The sequence below is a fragment of the Columba livia genome, chromosome 2 (genome assembly GCF_036013475.1).
Source record: "Columba livia isolate bColLiv1 breed racing homer chromosome 2, bColLiv1.pat.W.v2, whole genome shotgun sequence".
In the NCBI taxonomy this organism is placed as follows: domain Eukaryota; kingdom Metazoa; phylum Chordata; class Aves; order Columbiformes; family Columbidae; genus Columba; species Columba livia.
The window spans coordinates 52,004,867-52,025,023 of record NC_088603.1 but is presented as its reverse complement, the minus strand read 5'-3'; the positions used below and the strand labels follow the sequence as shown (position 1 = coordinate 52,025,023).

Below are 20,157 nucleotides of genomic sequence, written 5' to 3'. Positions count from 1 at the left end.
GACTGGCAGGTTTTTAAGGTAAAATCCCTGCCTGGTTTGCGCCCCGATGCCAGGCAGAGGAGAGATTCCTGTTACACGCAGCCTCTGGTCTTACCCGGCTTTGACCAGCCGTGGCAAAGATTTCTTGGACCATATAGAAACATTCATGGGAGATAAAAGGCCTCCTTGGACCCCAGCATCGATTTCCTAAAGACACAATTGGCTTGGTGTATTTAATTAGATAGGAGTAGCATTTTTGCTGTTGCTGACCTTTTACTAATGAATTTGGCTCAGCTTTGCCATGGAAAAGCTGGATCTGCAGGCTCCTCCTTGGACTGGCTGAAGGATACAGGAAGTTTTATGCTAACTGAATTGCTTTGCTTCACTTTAGAGGAGAAAAAGCTTATTTTCAAGTATGGATTTTTTAAAAAATATTATTTTATCTTAATGGTTTACAAAGCACAGGGAATTAATTACCAGAGAATGTACAGTACATTGCCAGAACTACTGAGTTTGGATTGTACTGCAGACTTGATGTTTGTATTTATATCTGAATACTTGCCTTCATTTTCCTGTATAGGGAAAAAACTTGTTTACCTGTATTACTTGATCTTGAACGCTTACTTGATGGTTCACTATGTCCTTACTTAAAAGGAATGTTGCCTTTAATGTTATACTATTGACCAAGAAGTGTATTATTGCAATTTGAACAGTTATTTTGTTGTTCACTTTACTTTCCCTGTATCAATGTATTTATAAACATTGTATTTTATTATTGAGAAAAATCAATAAAAATCTAAGAAAATACACAGTAGCTTGCTTTCCCGACTCTACAGCCCTTTCGTGTATTTATTCAGTGCAAATATATAAGTATTATGTTATATGTAAGACAGTATCTACTGTATGTTCATATATGTGCTTATGTGTAAAGTCTGTCGTTTTCCTTTTCGTAAGTGCATTTTAACAACCACTGCAAAGGGTTAGGATTAATGTCCTGGGAACAGCATGGCCAGTTACATTTTTCTCCTGTTTTGAAAAGTTAGCGGCACAGTCCCTCTGCTCGGGGCAGTGCAGGGAGTCTCAGTTATCCCTTGGGGTCTTTTGGTAGTGGTTGATCCAAAGTTTGTTGTTTGAATGAGAAAATGAACTGCCCTTGGAAGTGGAAGAAAGCAGGCAGAACATTAGTCCTCTAAGTACAACTAAGCAGGCTAGCAAACATTTTCCTATCTATCCTTACCTCAAATGACCAGGAGTTCCCACTCTTTCCCTCTGTATGCTTAGTTTTTCACCAATAGGGTCAGCCAAATCTACCAGAAGTAGGGGATAAGGATGGTAGTTCAGGTTAAATTTTGGCTCTAGGGCTTTGTTTCTCTTTTATAGTGCTTTTCATCTCAAGTCTTTTGTGCCACATTTGAACCTCACAAAAAGTCAATAATGATTAAGCTGAGAAATGGCCCAATTTCTGTCTTACTGTGGCATGTTTATGCTGATACCTCGTTCTGTTAGGATCTTGTCTTACATGTGTTGTGGTGGCTGATTTGTAGTTCTTTAAAAAATTCAGAAACATAAAATATAACTCTGGAAAGCAACTTTTGAAATTATAATGGTCTGGTTGCTTTAAAAAAGAAAAAAAAAAAAAAAGAAACCCCCAACTTAATTTTTTTTTTAATTCATCTTTTGGTATGCTAGTATTCTCTGAAAAATTGTGAAGGAAGGGAATTTGCTAGCCTTCAAGAAACTCTGATTTCTCCAGTACGGGTGAATTTGGTTTTCATTAACATTATGCCAAAAAAAATTACCACGCATGCAGGACTCTATTAAGAAAAGTGCATTACCAGGGAGTTTCATGAAGTTTAACTCAAATGTGTGCTTTTATGCTACTTAAGCCTACAGTGTTATTTTGGGCATTTTTTTCTTCACAAGAATATGAACATAAGAAGTATGCTTCGTTCAAATTTGTCCAACCAGATTGGTATTTCTTCAAATATATAAATTATGCCATGGTAACTTCAAAATAAAACAATTTGTATTTTATTAAAACAAAGCCAATATAAAGTGATCTTGTAAGCCAGGAAATAGCAAGTTCTTTAGAGCAAATTGGAAAACACAAACCAGCTTAAATTCTCAGTTTAATTAAGTTTTTAAAGCTGAAGCATGCTTTCAAAGGGGCTCATGGTCTCTGAAATGCTGAGGTTTTGAGGATACTTGTGGTGCCTTGGAGAAATTCACTTACCACGACTTGCTTGAAAAATGCAGTGCACATTTCACCCCTTTTGCTAAAGGCACGTTTGCATATGTCTTTAGGTATGAAGTACCTGATAAGTTAGTAAGCCCTCTTATATACAACTGAGTTTAGAATTTGCTCACAGTCTTCTACTGTCAGAGCCTGAAAGCTCAGTCTAGCTGATACTGTGCTTACATGTGCAAAATAGTTAATATGAACCTGCAGGATTTTTTAGGAAGGGGAGAGAAGTTATATTTTCTAGACATTTATCCATTGATGGTCATTTAACGTGTACTGATTAAATTGATTGAATTAGAGAATTGCTTAAGAAAGCCAATATAAAATTTATTTCACTGGTCTAATAAGCCTTAAGTGAGAATTACTGAATTGTAGAATAATATAGTACCTTTAATATAGGTAGACTAAAAGTTTATAGGATTAAAATATTAGGGAAGAAATACACTTACTACTAGATTTTGCCTCTAAAATGTCATTATACTCCTGAAAAAATCATTTTTCAAATAGGAAAGAAATGTATCTGGCTTCAGCTTTTCTAGCTACACATGGTTTAATGCAAATCTCTGCAGGTTGGAAGCCATGGGAAGCCTACTGAATCTGGCCCTGAATTTATCTCTCTTTTTTTCCCAACAGGAATCAATCCAACTACAGCTTTCAAGTTTTCCTAGCTTGCAAGAAGAAGATAAATCTAATAAAGATGACTGCGAGAAAGAAAAAGAGAAGGATAAAAATAAAGAAAAAGATAAAAACAGTGAAAAAAAGATCAGAATGTTATCAAAAGGTGAACTTAAAAATATTAAAATTGTTATAGTTACTGTTATAAAAATGATTGTGTTTTTATAAGCATGCATATCTTTGTGTATAATTAAACAGAAGTGTTTTCATATATTAAGAAAATTCAGAACCTGAAATGCATATTCACAAGAGCGTTTTTTCTTACAAACATTGGGCTTTGAAAGTGAAGAAACCTTCCAAACCGAGGTTTGGTATTGCAGGGTATTAGTTTGCTTTAATGTAAAATAGGTCCTCTGAATACTTTACCGTGTTGGTATGAACACATATATATATAAATATATGTGTGATTATAAGAGAAGTGTAAGACTCTAGTATGCTTTTTTTCTCTAGATTGATGAATATATTGGCTTGTCATTTGTGCAACGTTGGAGAATTCTCATGGAGAATTTCTCTTAAATGCTGTAAGGAAGTCCATTCATGACATTTAGCCTGCATTGCAATCCACTTTATCACCTACTAAGCATTCTTGAGAAAAGATTTTGTATCTAAATTTGGTATTAAAAAAAAAAAAAATCTTATCTATGGTACAAAGTTGCATTGTAATCTCTTAGAAATAATAATTGCCTACCTGGGGTGTGGATCTGCAGCTGGTGTGAATTGTCAGTTGGCTTCAATGGAGCTCTCACAGTTCACGCCAGCTTGGGGATCTGTGTGTACTTTTGAGTCAGGTGATATGGCAATGCTGAAAAATTAATTCTGACTTCTGTCACGCATCCCTATTACCTGCCCACTCTCAGGCGTCACTAGATTTCAGTCTGTTAATGCAAATAGCATTCCCACTGGCACGATGCTTCATTTCCCATGTGTACAGCATATATTAAGTGATGCAAAGAGACATCGATGAATAAAAGCTTTTTTTTTTTTTTAATTTAAAAAGAAATTATTTAGTGGTCAAAAGGAAGAACTTGACAGGGTCTTGATTGGCATTTAAGTGATTTTTCAAATGACGGGCACTTTCTGTCAGTGTCTAGTTTTGATGCCATGTTCTCAGTAGAACGGTAGAGAGGAATCAAGAAAATCCACCCAGTGCATCTGAGCGTGGGTCTTTCTTGGCTGAACTCGAAATGAACATTTTCTTTCAGAGCATATGCTTTTGGATTGTGGTTGGAAAATTGATTTTGATTTATAGCATAGGTTAATCCTAACTATTGAAATGAAATGAATGAGTGCGGGGGTGTTTGTTTTTATTTTTCAGATTGCAGTCAAGAGTATACAGACTCAACAGGCATAGATTTGCATGAGTTTCTCATTAATACATTAAAGAATAACCCCAGGTAGGTATTTTCTGCTTTAGAGCTGACACTCCTGAAATTACAGCTGGTAATCAAGTTCTGTAACTGTATACTATGTTTTATTAGTTCTGGAGATGGTTATGAGGGAAAATGTAAAGGAGGTAGGCTGTTAACTAAGCAAAAAGCTATGAAAAGTCATCAGCTTCTCCCCTCTTCAGTCACACATTGCTTAATTTCACTTTCAATGACATTTGGTCTTTGTCCTTACCTTCTTTGCATATAGCTCTACATGATTTTAGCAGTAATATAACTACTGCAGTTGGAGACTTGCGTATGAATATAAAGTAGCTTTCTTTTGGCAGTGCTGTACACAATTAAAATCCCGTGCACAGTGCCAAATTCTGCTCTCGGTATTCCCATAGTTTTCATTTGGAGCAGCAAGCTCATCTCGTCATTAAATTTGCAGCTAAATGTCCAAGGAAGGATCTGTAATGTTTTTATGTGTTGTGATTTTCTATGTTCGTTTTAATTGAATCTGTTAAATAGGTACCACATAATTCTGCAATTATAGGAGAACTAGGAATAATTGGGTACCTAACAGCTTGCATAACCTCTTGTATAGATGACGGAAGGTACTTGAATTGCTTTATCTGCACAAAATGAGAAAGTTCAAGAGAAATAAGGAGTGACGGACTCTCTCAAGCTTAGAAATAAATGTATATGTGGGAATATGCTGGGGCAATTTTTGAATGTTTTTGGCATGAGAGTGGTGCGGAAAAGGAACATCTGAGACCTTCCAGTTAAAACCAGAGCATTTTGACTGAGAAATGCTGTGGCTTTGCCTCCTGGCAGCCATAATTCAAAGGGGTTGTTCTCCATTGTGCTCTCTCTAACTAGATTAGATGTGACCAGTCTTCTCGCCTGCAGATCAATGCCTCATGGAAGATCTGTCTCAAACAAAATGCTGAAAATGTCTGTGGTAGCAGCTCTCCTTATGAAGGAGTTAGGTTAGCTGGAAATTTCATTTTCCTTCAAAAAAGTGTGAAAAAGGACCAAAGCTTTCCATAGCAGTCAGAGTCTTTCTATGCAAGGTGTTGATCACAACCAGGTGTGGCTGGAAGCCCTCTCAGATCATACTTGAGCTTAAGGAAGAGCTAAATCTGTCACATATGTCAGCAAAGCAGGCTGCAGTCTTCTCCAAATGCACCAGGGCAAAGCACATTTAATTTTTAATCAAGGTGGCTGACAATACTTGCAAAATTGCTTTAAAAAACAATGAGATATTCATTTATTCATCTGAAATGTCTGTTTGTAGTTGAGGCTACAAATCCTTGCATTTCTTTTTGACAGGGACAGAATGATACTCTTGAAAATGGAACAGGAAATCATTGATTTTATTAGTGACAACAAGTAAGTCAAGTTCCTTGCTTGGTTATTAAGTGGCGTGTGCATGTAGCAATACAAGCTGTGTGAGGGATACGCTCATATGGACCACAGTGTTCCTGAGTGCTGTTACTGGCACTCTGCAAGATCAGGCTTTTATTTCCTAACACATGGTGGTACTGCTTAAAATACAGTAGATGTAAACAAACAAAAACCTTTTGCGTTTTGCTATGTCAGAAATTTTCAGTCGCTTCTACTGGCTCATCTCATTAGGTGCAAAAGTAAAGCTTTCGGTACAGAGGACAGTCAAATATTCTACTTCGTGGGTTTCCCTGGGTGCTATGCTATTCTAATGTATTGAAAAATAAAACTGAACTTGGGTGGAGGGATTCTCACTACTACATGCTCTTGATAATAAAACTTTAAAATAATAGAGTTAGAATAGGTGCAGAAGAAGAAGTTATGCTGATGGGAAATAGATGCTTTGTCAGTAAGAGAGAAAAAAGGAATATATACCAACCCAGATCCTTCCAGCATCGCCCTACATCTGACCTTTGGGAAAAAGGCAGAAAGCTGTTGTCAGTGTCTCAGCAAATCTGAAGGATTGTTTGTGTGTGGGGCTGGAGTTGAGTTCTTTCCAATATACGGAATACTCAGTCAGTGCCATGAAGTGTGAGCTTTGTTTGTTCCAACATAGTGCATAGAAATATGCTTATGAGAACCTCAAAATAGAATTCCTTTCTCTTGTCTGCCCTTTTGTAGCAGACATTTATATGTGAATGCATGAAGGAGAAGTTTTCAGTTAGATTTCTGTCCACTGAATTATCAAATGTATTGCTATTTTCATTTAATTATAGCTCAGAGGGCAATGTAATTATCAGTGTGACTTGTTTTCTTTTTTCCAGTAATCACTATAAAAAGTTCCCTCAGATGTCATCCTATCAGAGGATGTTAGTGCACAGAGTGGCAGCTTACTTTGGAATGGATCACAATGTGGATCAGACTGGAAAATCTGTAATTATCAACAAGACCAGCAATACAAGAATGTAAGTAGCAACACTGCTGTGTTTTCCCTTGCTCCCTTTCACAAGAGCTGGTTTGTACCATAACTGTGTGGCGTAATTCCTTTTTTCTTTTTGTTAGCAAGAGTGGGTGTTGTTTATCCCTTTCTGGGGTGGGAGGGAAGGACAGGGCTAGCATTGTGAGGTTATTTAAGGGATATGAAGATGCACAAGGAGAAATCAACCCAATTTGTCTCTTTCAAGAAACTTAACACAGTATGTTGGAATGTTTCTTTCCCTGAATCCTTGATGCCACCACTTTGCTACGGAAATGGGCTCATTGCTTTATATGTCACCTGATACCATGTGGCTGTACTCCTAAATAACCCCAACAACGTATTTGGAAGATTGTCTCTTCCCTTTTTCTGGCTCTCCCTGCTTCAGAAGGCATTTTCTGCCCAACCTGGTTATTTAGGATTTAGTTCCCCTCCACCCCCTGCCACCATTCATTCCCTTTTCCTCCTCTTTTCATCTCCTGGTTCCACTTTATTTTCTCTTCAAATCTCATCATTTGACCACAGAGTTTTTGTGGGATATAAATTCCTTCTGATGGTTCAAATGCATTGCAAAATTCTTGGCAGGTTAAACTTATGCTGGCATGCTCTATCCTCTCCTCTGTGAACCTGTATAAATCTAGCAAAAGCTTGATATCAAGTTCCCTGGCTAATTCAGCAAAGATACAGTCATGTGTCCTTGCCTGATCAACATCAGTTGTTCTGTTGAGTGCCACGTGTGTATTAACTGTTATGGAACCATAGCCTTCCTCTCCCTCTTTACCTATCAGCTACATAATGAAGGGGAAGTAATTACAACTGGGTAATGAAGTTTTGGTATCTGGTATTGGAACAGGAAAGCCACATTTGAAAATTGAGTACTTCCTGTATTCAATTAGTGTGAGAAGTAAAAACAATTATTTCATTTGCATATCCAGCAGTTAGGTGACTTACTTAGATGCAGTTGCAAAGGGTCTTTTTCTTTTTTAATGTTATTATCTTCTTTAGAAAGCTAGAGGAACTACCTGCAAGATCAAAACCTGAGCCAAACACATTGATGTTTGTTGTTTCATGGAGCCCTGACAATTCTCTGTGTGTGTGACGTAAATTTAAGATCATGGACAAATTATTTTAGATCCTTTTCATGGGCTATCCCTGAGATACTCAGACATTTGTAAAATAACACTCGGACATTAATTTTTAAAGGTTTGAAGAAAGCATGCACTGACAGTCTAATTGTCAGAAGTCTAGAAAACTACAGTAGCTCAATAGTTAAAATTAATACTGAGGCTGCTAAGGCTTAGCCTCAGGTTCTGGTCATACCTGCCCCTGTGCAAGGACCATGTTTGGGTATGAATAAGAAAAAGCTGGGTATGCAGCAAACCAGTGTTCATTTTTGAGCTGTAAATGATTGAAAAAAAATAGTCTCCTCTTAAACAAAAGACAGTCAATCGTATTTAAATACTTTTTAGGCAGTCCTTGATCTTTACAGTTCTCTGTTTTCTGTTCCCATCTGTGTCACCTCTGTGGTGCATCAACTGCTACAGATCTTTCCTCACAGCATTGCTTTCTCCTGGTTGACTTGATAATGAGATAATATCACATTAATATCTGATAACACCTTGCTCAGTTGTGTCTATGCATCACAGAGATGTGTAGCACTGGAAGCACTGTTGGAAATGCTTGCACGACAGTTCTGGAGAGGACACTGAAGTCTTCTTCAGCAGTCAAAACTTCATCTGAGTGCTCTGGTGAAGCTGTGGCTTCTTGTGTGGTACCAGGCATGAACTGGCAACCGTGTGGGCAAACTCAGCGGGCAGGATGCTGCAGGGGTACAATGGATCGAATGACCCTTTCACTTGTGGTCTTGCAAGCTGGAGGTGAGGCATGGAGCCAGACAACTGAGTTCTGACAACGTTTCTCTGTAGATCTTCTAGAAATAAAAACAGGGCTTTGCCCCACTGTTGACTGAGTACAGCTGTTCTGTAAGCACCACACAAGCTGCAGATTTTTTTCCCTTCTGCAGTGATTTGGTGGTAGGTAACTGGATTATATGAAGCTTGTATTGCATCATGGTGCTGCCAGTGTGTTGTTTACTTTATTTTGATACTGCTGCAAAATAAATCTTTGAGAAGTAGCTCTTTCTTTTCATAACTGGAGGAGATGGCATGGTTTGTGGTTGTTGTTTTTTAGTTTTTTGTTTTTTTTTTAAATGGCTCTGGCTCTGACAGAAAATAGGTTGTTATTATCCAGCTTGAATAAGGGCTGATGAGATTTTATTATCCACAGCAAATATTGTGTAAGTTCCACATCTGAAAGCATCTAATGTGATTTCATGTGTTCCGCATTTCAGTACTCTCAGAGGAGACAATTTTGTGTGGTTCAGAATCAACACCAAGTACTGGGAGTGTGTTGACTCTATTAATTACTACTTGGGCAGTATCCAGAATACTGGAGAATCTAGAGAGCAGCTGAAACACTGTTCAACGTGGTTATGCTGTAAGCCTGAGCCTTGATAGTTTTATGCGAATTTATGGAGAGGCATCGTAGGCGGATATTCTGAAGTTTCGCATTTTGACAGTAAATTATCTCTTCATGGCATATGGTTTCCAAAGTACTTTAGCTGCATACTGTGGAGAGAGAAGAATAGTCTTGCATACTCAAGAATTCATAAATTCAGCACTGGCTGTGACTTGTGTGTGTGTGTGTGCATGTTTAGGAAGAGCATATGACTTTGCGGAGTCACCAGGTGGGCTTTGAATAAGCACTGTGTGGCTTCTTTCTCTGGCTGAGTGAAGGTTTGTGTCACATCTCTGCGCACACTTGCAGATAATGAGTTGTTCCCTGGCTCCAGGCAGTGAGGTGCATTTGTCCTGTTCAGCAGAGATCTCTCATTCTGGCTGCCCACAGGTGCTTGGAGGCACAATTGTCAGGGGAGTTAATGGCTTTGAGATGAATGGGCTGGTGCGGAAAATGTGGTAACAGTGCTACTTGTAGAGATGCTGTGACAACGCTACCTTAGAGGTGGTGAAGTATGGAGTAGGGTCTGTCAAACGGGGGACTAGGATATGAAAGGAGTGGGTGGGGACATTTAATTTCTTTCATCAGTTCGCCATCTTAGGGCAACATCTGTTTCCTTCTGTGCAGCTGTGCCTTTAAAAAAATACCTGCTTTTTGAGGGCTTGGAATTTGAGAAAGTGCTTATTGAAGAGGTTACAGGTGGAAGGAGGGCTGTGGCTTGTCTGGCCAACAATGCTGCTTTATAGAGAGGGAAAGACGATGGTAAAAATGCACTCTGAGTCTAATATCTCTGGGATTGCCGTCCTGGAGCTTTAGTAAACTCTTGGTGAAGTCTCTCTTAAAACTATAGTCAGACCACAATAACAATTATGCAGACTATTTCTGATGAGGAGCTTAATCTAAGGTGCCTTTTTTTCTTGTTTTTAATTTTATTGGAATGTGAACAAGTCATTCCGGTTTTGAAGCTTTTTTTATGAAATGAAATGAAATTTTGAACCACAGAGAAGTGACCTCATCTACCCAAGTGTTTTTTAACCTTCATAAAGTTGTCTCCATTCTAGCCCTCATTACAGAACACTGGATTTTAAAAACAAATTATTTTTCCACATATTTTTTGAAATTAAGACTAGGTTAAAAAAGGAGAATAAATATAATTTTTCATGGTCTCATATCTTACAAAGTCCTGCCTAACTAAATTGTCCAACTTTTAAAAATCTTGTTCTCAGCAGTGTATATGAGAAAAATAAATCAGGAAATGAAGGAGGGGTTTTTGTTGTTGTTTTGTTTTTGTAGTCAAAGAGTTCAAATACTACTTAAAAAGGGAAGTGTACTTTGTTCAGTATGGAACTGCTCTTGTGTCACCATTGTGGTGTATATTTGTCTGTCATCTGTGTCTGCCTGTCATCTATCTAAAGATATATTGAAATGTATAGGGAACTTAAGACAGTGAAATATGATATAAACAGAAATTTGGAATTGAGGCAATATGTTAGGGCATCCCAAGCTGGAGAAAGAAAGAAAAGTTTATGTACCGCCTTCTATTCTTCATAGTTTTTATCAAACATCTGGAAGTACTTCCGAGCTTTTTGCACATTGGCTCTTATTATCAATTCAGTCAGATTCATTCATTTGATTATCTGCAGATAGGTGGGAGAAATGTAGGGGAAGTGTGTTTGATGTGCTTGGTAAATGAAAAGGGTTTTCATTTGGTTGAGATCATCACCCATGTGAAAAGTATGTCTGTACTACAACCCACACAAGCATTCATGTACATTTTTATATAAGTGTGAGTGGCAGGGCTCATCAGAATTGAGAAGGTAGAGTGCTTAGAATATATAAGGTTGTATTTAGACATTTTCATACATTCTGAGGGTGTAACATATCTATTATGAACTTCATACTAATACTCATATATTCAGTTATGACTAATATTTTTTTCAAGAGCATCATGAGTTATGGTTCTTGTAATATTTACTTTTCTTCTTACTCTGTTAATATGTAAATGTTAATGTATTACTGGCCCAGCTGGAAGGTTTTTAGTGCCTTTGAGATGCGTCAAAAACCTTGGGCAATATTGAGATGTTCTGTGTGTTACAGGAGTTCCTTATAATCAGGGACTGAATTGTATCAGCAGGAGGAGACATCATGTATAGTATGTATGTTGAATAACCTACAAGACCTTCATAGTTATGTCATACAATCTGTGCTATTCTGTCACCTCTGTGTAAGAGAGTTTTGAATCACAAACAGAGAAGAAAAGTTCTCATTAGGTTTCTGTTGTGTATATACTGAGTGATCTCGTTGTAGTTAACTTCTATGCTAGTAGAGGTGTGGTGTGCCAATTTCACTATCTTAAGAATCTGAATTTTGGTACAGCATCCTACAGACATGTCTTTAAAATAGCATTCACCGAACATTGGCAGTTTCAATGAGGAGTAGTTTATAGGGTTTTTTTTCTGTAGGCTGAAGTGCCAAGAGCACTTCCTTGAGATGCCAAGTACTTTTGAAGCTTTCAAAAAGGTATGCCTTTCCTGTTGGCTGAATAATGTATTCAGTGTAAATGACTTTAATTGCTTTATGCAGTTATTTGAGGATGGGAAAAATGGGACATTTTCCACATGCAATTGGAAACAACTCTTTTTTAGTTAGCGATGTGGTAGTAGTAACAACTGTGTACCTGAACACATTTATCTTATTTTTTGGAAAATCTCAATCAAAGCAATTCAATGTTTGCCAGAGTTTGAAGCACAGTTTTGGTTTCCCATGCGCCCTCCCCACACACACACACCTCCCCCCTGCCGCATTGTACTATGGAATAGTTAGTTATGCAGCAAATAGTTTGATGTATGGTATCTGCATTTAAGCACCTTACGCATTCCTTGATTTTCATATATGTACACAGGGTAATGATCTCATGAGTGTAGAGTCACTTTTATGAGCCATATGATGGAGGAAAACAGATGTGAACACCATTATTTCTGTGAGAGTTTTGTTTTGTTTTGTTTTTTCCTTGGAGTCTTGCCTTTTTTTTTTTTTGTTCAAGAGACTATGGAGCCCATTCCTGTTTCCTGTTGTTCTTACCTCTTTCCCATCTCCACTACAGAATAGTTGTTCCTTGACTAAAAGGAATAAGAAGAAACTTTCCATCTGGTTTACAATTGCTATTGCCCGGTCAGGATAGCAGTGTCATGTTACAAATATATAAAGAAATATAAGGGCAATAATCCTATGCAACTAAAATGGAAAAGAAATAAATAACTGAGAAGTAACACTTGTTGTCTGAGACATTTTGTTCCAGTTTAAGATAAATTAATACATTATGCAACTAAGAATTCACTAAGAACATAGTAAAGCAATTATGTATAAAAATAACTATGAGCTTATGTATCTACATAGTAACGTAGCTTTGAAGAAGAAATTATATTGGTTTTCATGGATTTAATTTTTTTTTTTTAATACAAAAGGACCCCTGTTCATTTCAATCTGGGATTAAATTAGGAACATGATTCAAAAAAACCCCCTTGTTTTGGTGCAACAGTAATCGTGTCCAGGATTCAAGAGGCCAGTGTCCCCCTAGTCATTGTTGTGATGCTTCGGTTTTAGCCTTTAGCTCCTTCCTGGCCTTTCCTGGTGCGGCCAGAGCTGCAGCCCAGCGCTGGGCGGTACATCCCTGTGTGCCGAGCAGGGGGAGCCTTCCGTATCCGAGAGGGAATGGGGAACTTCCCAAAAAAATGCTTCAGGAAAGCGTTAAGGGCAATTAGACATTTCACGTGGAGGTTCAGGAAATGTCTGCCTCCAGCAGTGGCCTGCATCTCCTCATGCACTGCATTGCCTCGGCTTTTTGACGCAGAAGAAAGCCACCTGATGTGGAGGAATTGACTTTCTTTTATCCATTTGCATGGTGATTGGCGAAGTAATTCAGGATGTGCATTACTGATAGGAATTTTAGCAATATCTTAATGTTATGCTACAGACACTTGTTTCAGACATAAAGTTGCCCCTGTTCCACTAAATGCATTATGTGAGGTTGTGCATATTCATAATTTGACTGCTTGATGCTCAACTGGAAGAGACTGAGCTTTTTTCTCCTAGTCGTTGTCTTTTTTTAATGTTTGTTGACTTTGATGATACTTAAACTAGGACAGCCTTTTTTTTTCTGAGCAAGCTTTCTGTTGTTTTACTCACATGTCTGTTTCACATGAAAGACACAAAAGAAAGAAAAAAAAAAAAAAAAAACAACAACAACTTTGTATACTTGAAGTTGAGCTGAATTTGAGCCTGAAATATTGGCTTCATTCTTGCTTTGATCAGTGTAAGCCATATACTGGACCCGTGGAAATGACTTAGTCTGTAAATGAGATGTTAGGGTTAATGAACCAATTCTAATAGCTCCAATATTAAATTTTCATCTAATGTAATTTATCAGAACTAAATTATGTATAATTAAGGTGGACATGTACTTTACTACTGTTCTATACTGTAACGAAATATCAGTTAAGCATTAATCAGAAGACATCTATGGTATTTCTCTTTTTCTATTTTTTAAAAATCCTTAAAATCACAGCACTTAATAATATAAGTTTTGATAAACCTAGAAGGTTATCATCACCTGCTCTCTGTGGGGAGATGGGAGGTTACCCAAGAAAAGAGCTGTAGCAGGAAAGTGCCTGTTATTCAAGCTACTGTTTGGTCATTTATGCTTTCAAATCACTAGAAGCAGATCTGGAACCTGAAATGGCAACTGTACTTTCCTCAGAGGTAACTTTACGTCAGTAATAGGTGAAATAATGTCTTTAAATCTGGGCATTTCAAAAATGATGTGCTGACAGATGAGCAAGTGAGTTTTCGAGGTGGTCCAAATTGGTTTTAGTAATTGCCTTTTACTGTTCTGTTGCCTTCCTCGTCTTTAATGTGGCATGATGTCTAGAAATGAAAATACTACCGTGACTTTTGAGAAATCTTTTTCTTTATAAGCAAAGTCAGTTGTTGCTGCTTGCTGTTGCCAAGGTAGCCTCTGGCAAGTTATTAAAAACAGACACTTCTTCAGACCAGTGATTGTTCAGTGGATGAATCCTGATCCACGAGTTTTCCTGCTGGAGACAAGTAAAATGTCCATGGCCTGAAGCAGAAGTAAGCACAAGAATTTGCTACGGTATTGATTAGTATGTGTGGGCCATTTTAAGAGGACTAACAGTTTCTTTATTAGCTGGTTGGCTTTTGGGGAGGTATCTTGCCTTCCTTGGTACTCTTCAAATCTTGAATTTGCTTCCTTTTTCTCTCTCTCTCCCTTGTTAATTTTTGAACTTCCAAGATAGAAAAACGTAATTTTAAATAGATCATATCAGTTATGCAACACTGTAATTTTCAGCCACTTACAGAGTATGCCACATCCTTAAAATCAAATATTCATGAATTCTGTAATAAACTATGCTACCACTTTCAAGCCTTTACTAGCTGGAAATAAATTGGCTCTGTGCAAGTTGTTAAGTCTTGATAGACACCCTGAAAATCAAGAACTAAATCCAGTCCAGGAGAGTGGGAGAAGGAGGTCCCTCGGGACTGAGAGAAGGCTTTGCACTTCAGCCCCATGTAGCAGAAGAGCTGCCCTTGGCCTGCCAGCACCTCCTGTAAGTTTAGAACTAGGTTCCTATGTTCTGGCTCCAAAATACTGGGCCAAATATTGAAGCCTGTACTCAGCTGGACTCTCAGGGAGACAGGATGTATTATGGTTTTGCGTCCATAGACTTAAACAGGATGACTTTCTGGAATTAAGCTTTGGGAAGGCCTGTGAACATCGTGAGATGTGCTATGATACCTCAACATTAGGTCAGGTTCTTTACATACCATATATTCCGAAAGCCTTCAGTATCTGGCCCTCTGTGTGGTCCACACACAGAGTGACTTGGCATGGAAGAGATTGTACATTTACTCTATCCATCTTGCATCCTTCAGCTTCGCTCTCATTTTCTTAATGAGAAATGCTACTGGTGCCAGCCCCACTAAAATTGTGCTGCTGGGGTACTGGGACTGAGCATCTTGAAGGGGTGGGTGAGAGCGACAGAATTAACCTCCTTCTTTCTCAACAAAAAACCCAGGGGGGCATAGCTTCCATGTAGCATTACCAGCTCTTCCTTTCAGTCCTGCCAGAGTTATCTGCAACCCTAATTAGAACGGTTGAATGCCATGAATCAAAATAACTTGTGACTTTTCACATCCTTGTTGTTTAGTAATGAACACAGAACATGTTTAGAATCCAGATACTGCTCTGAGAAAAATATTAAAGAATATAAAATCTTCAACCAGGTAAAGTGTAGCATTTGGTATTTGAGGGCTTTTCCCCAACTCTGTGCTGCAGAGTAGGCAGCATCTTGAAGGAATTGTCTTGTACAGGGTTGATTTTTTTTTTCTTTGGCTTTCAGTGTGCTTTTATCATCATAACAGAAGGTTTTAGTGACTCATACTATAAAAGCAGCAATCTGTTAATGAGGCATTTACCTTCAAATACTTGAAATGCCATCTTGAGTGGTTTTAAGTAGTCAGTTGTGATAATATAACTGCACTGTACTTTTAACAATTATCTGTATTTAAATTTCCACTCTGACTTTTTGAAACTGTGTTTTAGCATCCATCAGCCCCTAAATAACCAAAATCCATTTAAAGGCTGTAATTCTTGGCCCTCATTCTTGAAAAGCATTGTTCTGGGAGAATTTAATAAAATAATTTAACCTGGAGGGCTGGAATTCTGCCTTTCATCATTAAGTTGGGGCCTGTTGACAATGACAGTATTTGCTTCCAAGTTCTGTGAATTCTCAAACTCTCAGAATATGTTCCCATGCTTCCATGATCAAAACATTCATTTGTACTGCAGATAATAGAGTTTTGGCCTGCAAGTTAAAGCAAAGAAACAGTAATGCTTGTGTAGTTTTTGCTATGACAGTAATGCAGAGCCCTAGGAGAGCCTCCAGCATAAAACCAAAAAAAGCACTGCGGGCAGATGTAGTAGATACTCGCAAACTAGCAAAGCAAGAAAAGCCACCACACTGTGTCACAGCGTGCCTTCAAAATAGCGGCCAAAATAATGTGGGACTGAGCAGTCAGTTTAATTAGAGACAAGTGCAAATAACAAGAAAATACCGTTAAACCGTCAGAACACCTGCATAACAGTGCCCCTAAATCTTCACAACTTCTCTGAACCTTGTTGGCAGCAGCGCTTCTCCCCTGCTATCACCATCCTGTTGTTCTCCTGATGGTTTTGTCAGTTATTCATTTTGTTTGCCAGATGACACTCCTGCGGCTATGTGGGAGTGGTGTTTTGTCCATTCTTAGCCCCATTACCCTACTAGTCTTCCACTCCGTGTTGCCGTTCCTTCAGGAGAGGATTATTAACACGCTGTCCCTCATTATGTGCAGTGAACGAACATTGCATTACAAACGCAAAGTTCATTGTTTAGACTCTTGCACACCGCAGCAACCTCCACTTTTGAACTCACTTTTCTGTATTGCATTCCTTCAGACAGCTGCTTCACTATCACCTGTGAGGCTTTTGCAGATGATATACTACAGCGCTTGCTAGACTTTATAACTACATCAGGTGCTGTATTGGCAAACCCATCTTTTCCACACATGGTGAGGTTGTTGCTTCTTTTGAAAGGCATCTTGCAACAGCCTGTGCGCTGCGTTGCTGTCAGAAGCATATGCCTCGTAATAAAGATTTATGTGCTGTATATAAGTCAGCGCTGACAATCCCAGACTGTTTGTGTGCTCTGCTACTATAGTGACAGAGTCTTCAGAACCATAATGTTCAAACCTCATGCTTGTCTCTTTCCATTTATCCTTTTGGTGTGGTATCTGTGTTTCCTGTTTCTTAGCCAGCTATTTCAGAGCTAATTAACTTAATTTTAAATGAGTGTGGGTTTTTTCCCTCAGGATTCCATTTCTTATCTCCCATGCAAACAGAGGTCTATGAAACTGCATTAGTTTGCTTCCAAACATGGGAGACACAAGCAAATGCCCTGTGACTTCCTTATTCCATGTATACTGATAGCTTGTACCACTCTGCAATATGTTTTGAAAATCTGTAATTTGATTAAATAGTGAATACCTGGTTAAGGAACTTAGGGTTTGTGAGTTTTTTCATTGCTACTTAAAATGATTGACTTGGACTCAAAAGCATTAAATGAGCATGTAATGGGGAATTCTTCTTAAAGGGTTCATGTAATAAAAGTGCCTGAGGAGTGAACTCTGTTTTCTGTCATAACGAGATAAATTGAGAGGAACTCTACTGAAGTAAATGGAAATAGCTCACATTGAAATCACCATAATGATAGTAGGAAAAAACCCTTATAAAGGATGTTGCTATCAAAATCTTAACTTTTTTCTTTTTTCGTTTCTGACACACAGAAATGTTTTGCTGCTTATTTCAGCTTTACCATTTCCAAAATATAGGCTTCGTATAAGGAGTGAGTCCAGAAAAGTGGTTTTTTGGCCCTTGCTTAAGTAAGAACTGCAGATGGCTTTTAAGTAATGATAAAATGAGAAAGCTAAATGATAATTACCAACTTGTGAAAGAAAAAGCAGGCACAAAAAGCATCTATAAGAGGCTAGTGATGGAGCTTTGTTCTGCTGTAGATTTGTTACTATATATCTGACTCAGTGTTTCACAAAATGACACTGTGGTTGAGGTTGGAAGGGACCTCTGAAGGTCACTTTGTCCAGCTCTCCCTACTGAAGCAAGGCTACCTAGAACCATTTGCCTAGGACCATCCCAAGAATGGAGACTTCTACCACCTCTCTAGGCAACCTGTGACAGTGCTTGGTCACCCTCGTAGTGAAAGCACAGAAACAAGAAACTTGACTTGAAATTACCATTGTCATGATCTCCCAACACGAAAATGAAGGTGAAAGAGTTGAAATGATGCATGAGAAGGAGCACAGCCACTACAAGTGGGAAAGCAGTATTGCCATGAGGTTTTGCCTGAACACTCTCCCCAAGTCTGGGCCTGATACTGCATTGAAGTATGCAGAAGTGCTCCCAAATCAGGGAAAAACACTGGATAGGAAGCTTAATGATGCCTGTTACATTCTGTGTATGTAAATTGAGTAAACTGATATCTCACCAAAAAGCTATTTCATAATCCGTCCTTTCCCTCCTTTCACTGTGGAAGAAAATGGATTAGGAGAACGTTTCCAAAGATTTTGAGTGATGGGAGCAGACTTTGCAGAAGTCTGCAGATGCTCAGAAAGTTTCATGAAGCTTTTTATGGTGAAAGGTTTGGGTGCTTCAGGACACCTACTGAAGTTGGTTCCTTGTAGTAGGTAATCCTGCTGGCACCTACCTGAAGAACATGGTGCTACTTTGCGAGGCAGGATGGAGAAGAGAGGCTGTCTTGGCTGCTGGAAGGGCCGAGACTTTCTGGCAGATCTGGGAGTGAGAAGGGGACTGCAGAGCTGCCTGGAGGTGCACAGCAAACAGCACTAACTTCTTCTGAGATCCAGTTTCTCTTAAATATCCATAGCACCTGATCCAAAGCTTTACAAGGAAGGAGGAAATGCACTGTGTGTTTTGTTATGAAATGTGGTGCCAGAAAGGTGACTTAACTATCCGACAACTTTTAGGAATTAAGTGAACTCATATGCGATTATGTTTTTGCGAAATTGCATTTTTATGGCACAGGTGTTTTGCTTCCACTCATACTGTAAAGCAATAAAAATTTGGATGATCAAAAGGTTATATTAAGTAAAAAGAAAACAAACACACCCAACTTTACATTTTTTTAGCTTGTATGATTTCACCCTTCTCATGTGTGGGTTTTTGAGACTTCAAGTTATAATCAGGTCTTATTTTCTGGTTTTCTCAGTGCAGTCTCCAAATTGCAAAAATCCTATTAGCTTGAAAGGGAATTGGTATTTCCTGCTTAAGCTTTTTTTTGAGTTTGAGGTTCTCAAGTGGCCCACTATTTCCAGACATGGGGACTAAATGAAATGCTGAATGTCATACAGGTGGGCAGCATTGCTTCTAAGCCTACCTTTGCACGTCTGTTTTCTTGCACACAGTTGTTAGCATGTAGATGTGGGTGTACTGTGTGGCCAAGGTCAACCCACCAATATAGGATAGGTATTATCAGTTGTTTTGTTTAGGTTTTTTTTGCTTAAGATCCCTAAGTACTTAGGGTACTTGAGTTAGTGATGAGGTCTTCAGAAATACTCTGTCTCTCTTCAAAAAGGCTATGGAAATTCAATTTTTACCACATAAAGTGAGGTGTGGTTAGGATATTAGGGCGTAAATTAGGTAACCAGCATGATAATTGTGAATAAGTTCCTGATTTCACATGGGTTTGAAATAATAATTGTAAACCATGCTTTGACTTGAGTAAGATCTTAATTCATGCCAGTACTGAAAATAAGCTTGATAAATACACTCCCTTACATGCATGAACACGATTTGGTATATTGTGCAGACTCTACTACTGACAGTATCAGGGCTAAAAAAGCTTAGAAGAGAAGTAAATGTGATTGTTATTAATTTAGAACTCCCATGAGATGAATCCCACTGTATCTGCAGTATTACTATAATTGTATACTGTATTAGTACATTGGTTGTACACTGCAATTTTACTCAAAATTACATATTATTTTTCCCTTTTCAAGCAGTTGATTCATCTGCAAATCCATATGCTAATGCAAAAAAAGTGTCTGCTTTCTTTTAGCAAATGCATTCTATGGTTATAGGGAACTTCAAAGCTGTGAATGTGGAACTTGCACTGACTTCCATCAGAGGACGAGACCCAAATCTTTCCAGAGTCCATCACTTTCTCTACTGAAGTGATTAGAGCATTTGGTTCCACTTGTTGGTTTTAAAGATTGTTTGCCATCTATATCCTACTAATAATACATTTTTTCAATAACTGTTAAAAAAGAAAGCGCGGTAAACAGTATTGAAGGAAAAGGAAAAC

At 38.2% G+C, this 20,157-nt stretch overlaps 1 protein-coding gene across 48 annotated transcripts in view; it reads left to right on the top strand.

Moving 5' to 3' along the window:
* Nucleotides 1-20,157, top strand: part of ARPP21 (cAMP regulated phosphoprotein 21) — a 200,448-nt gene that overhangs the window by 100,763 nt on the left and 79,528 nt on the right. For all 48 annotated transcript variants that reach the window (XM_005500016.3, XM_065051908.1, XM_065051906.1 and 45 more), the window contains 4 exons: nt 2,855-3,002; nt 4,212-4,290; nt 5,599-5,658; nt 6,537-6,677. In XM_005500016.3, the coding sequence (XP_005500073.2) occupies nt 2,855-3,002; nt 4,212-4,290; nt 5,599-5,658; nt 6,537-6,677 (428 nt within the window). The remainder of the gene's footprint in view (nt 1-2,854; nt 3,003-4,211; nt 4,291-5,598; nt 5,659-6,536; nt 6,678-20,157) is intronic.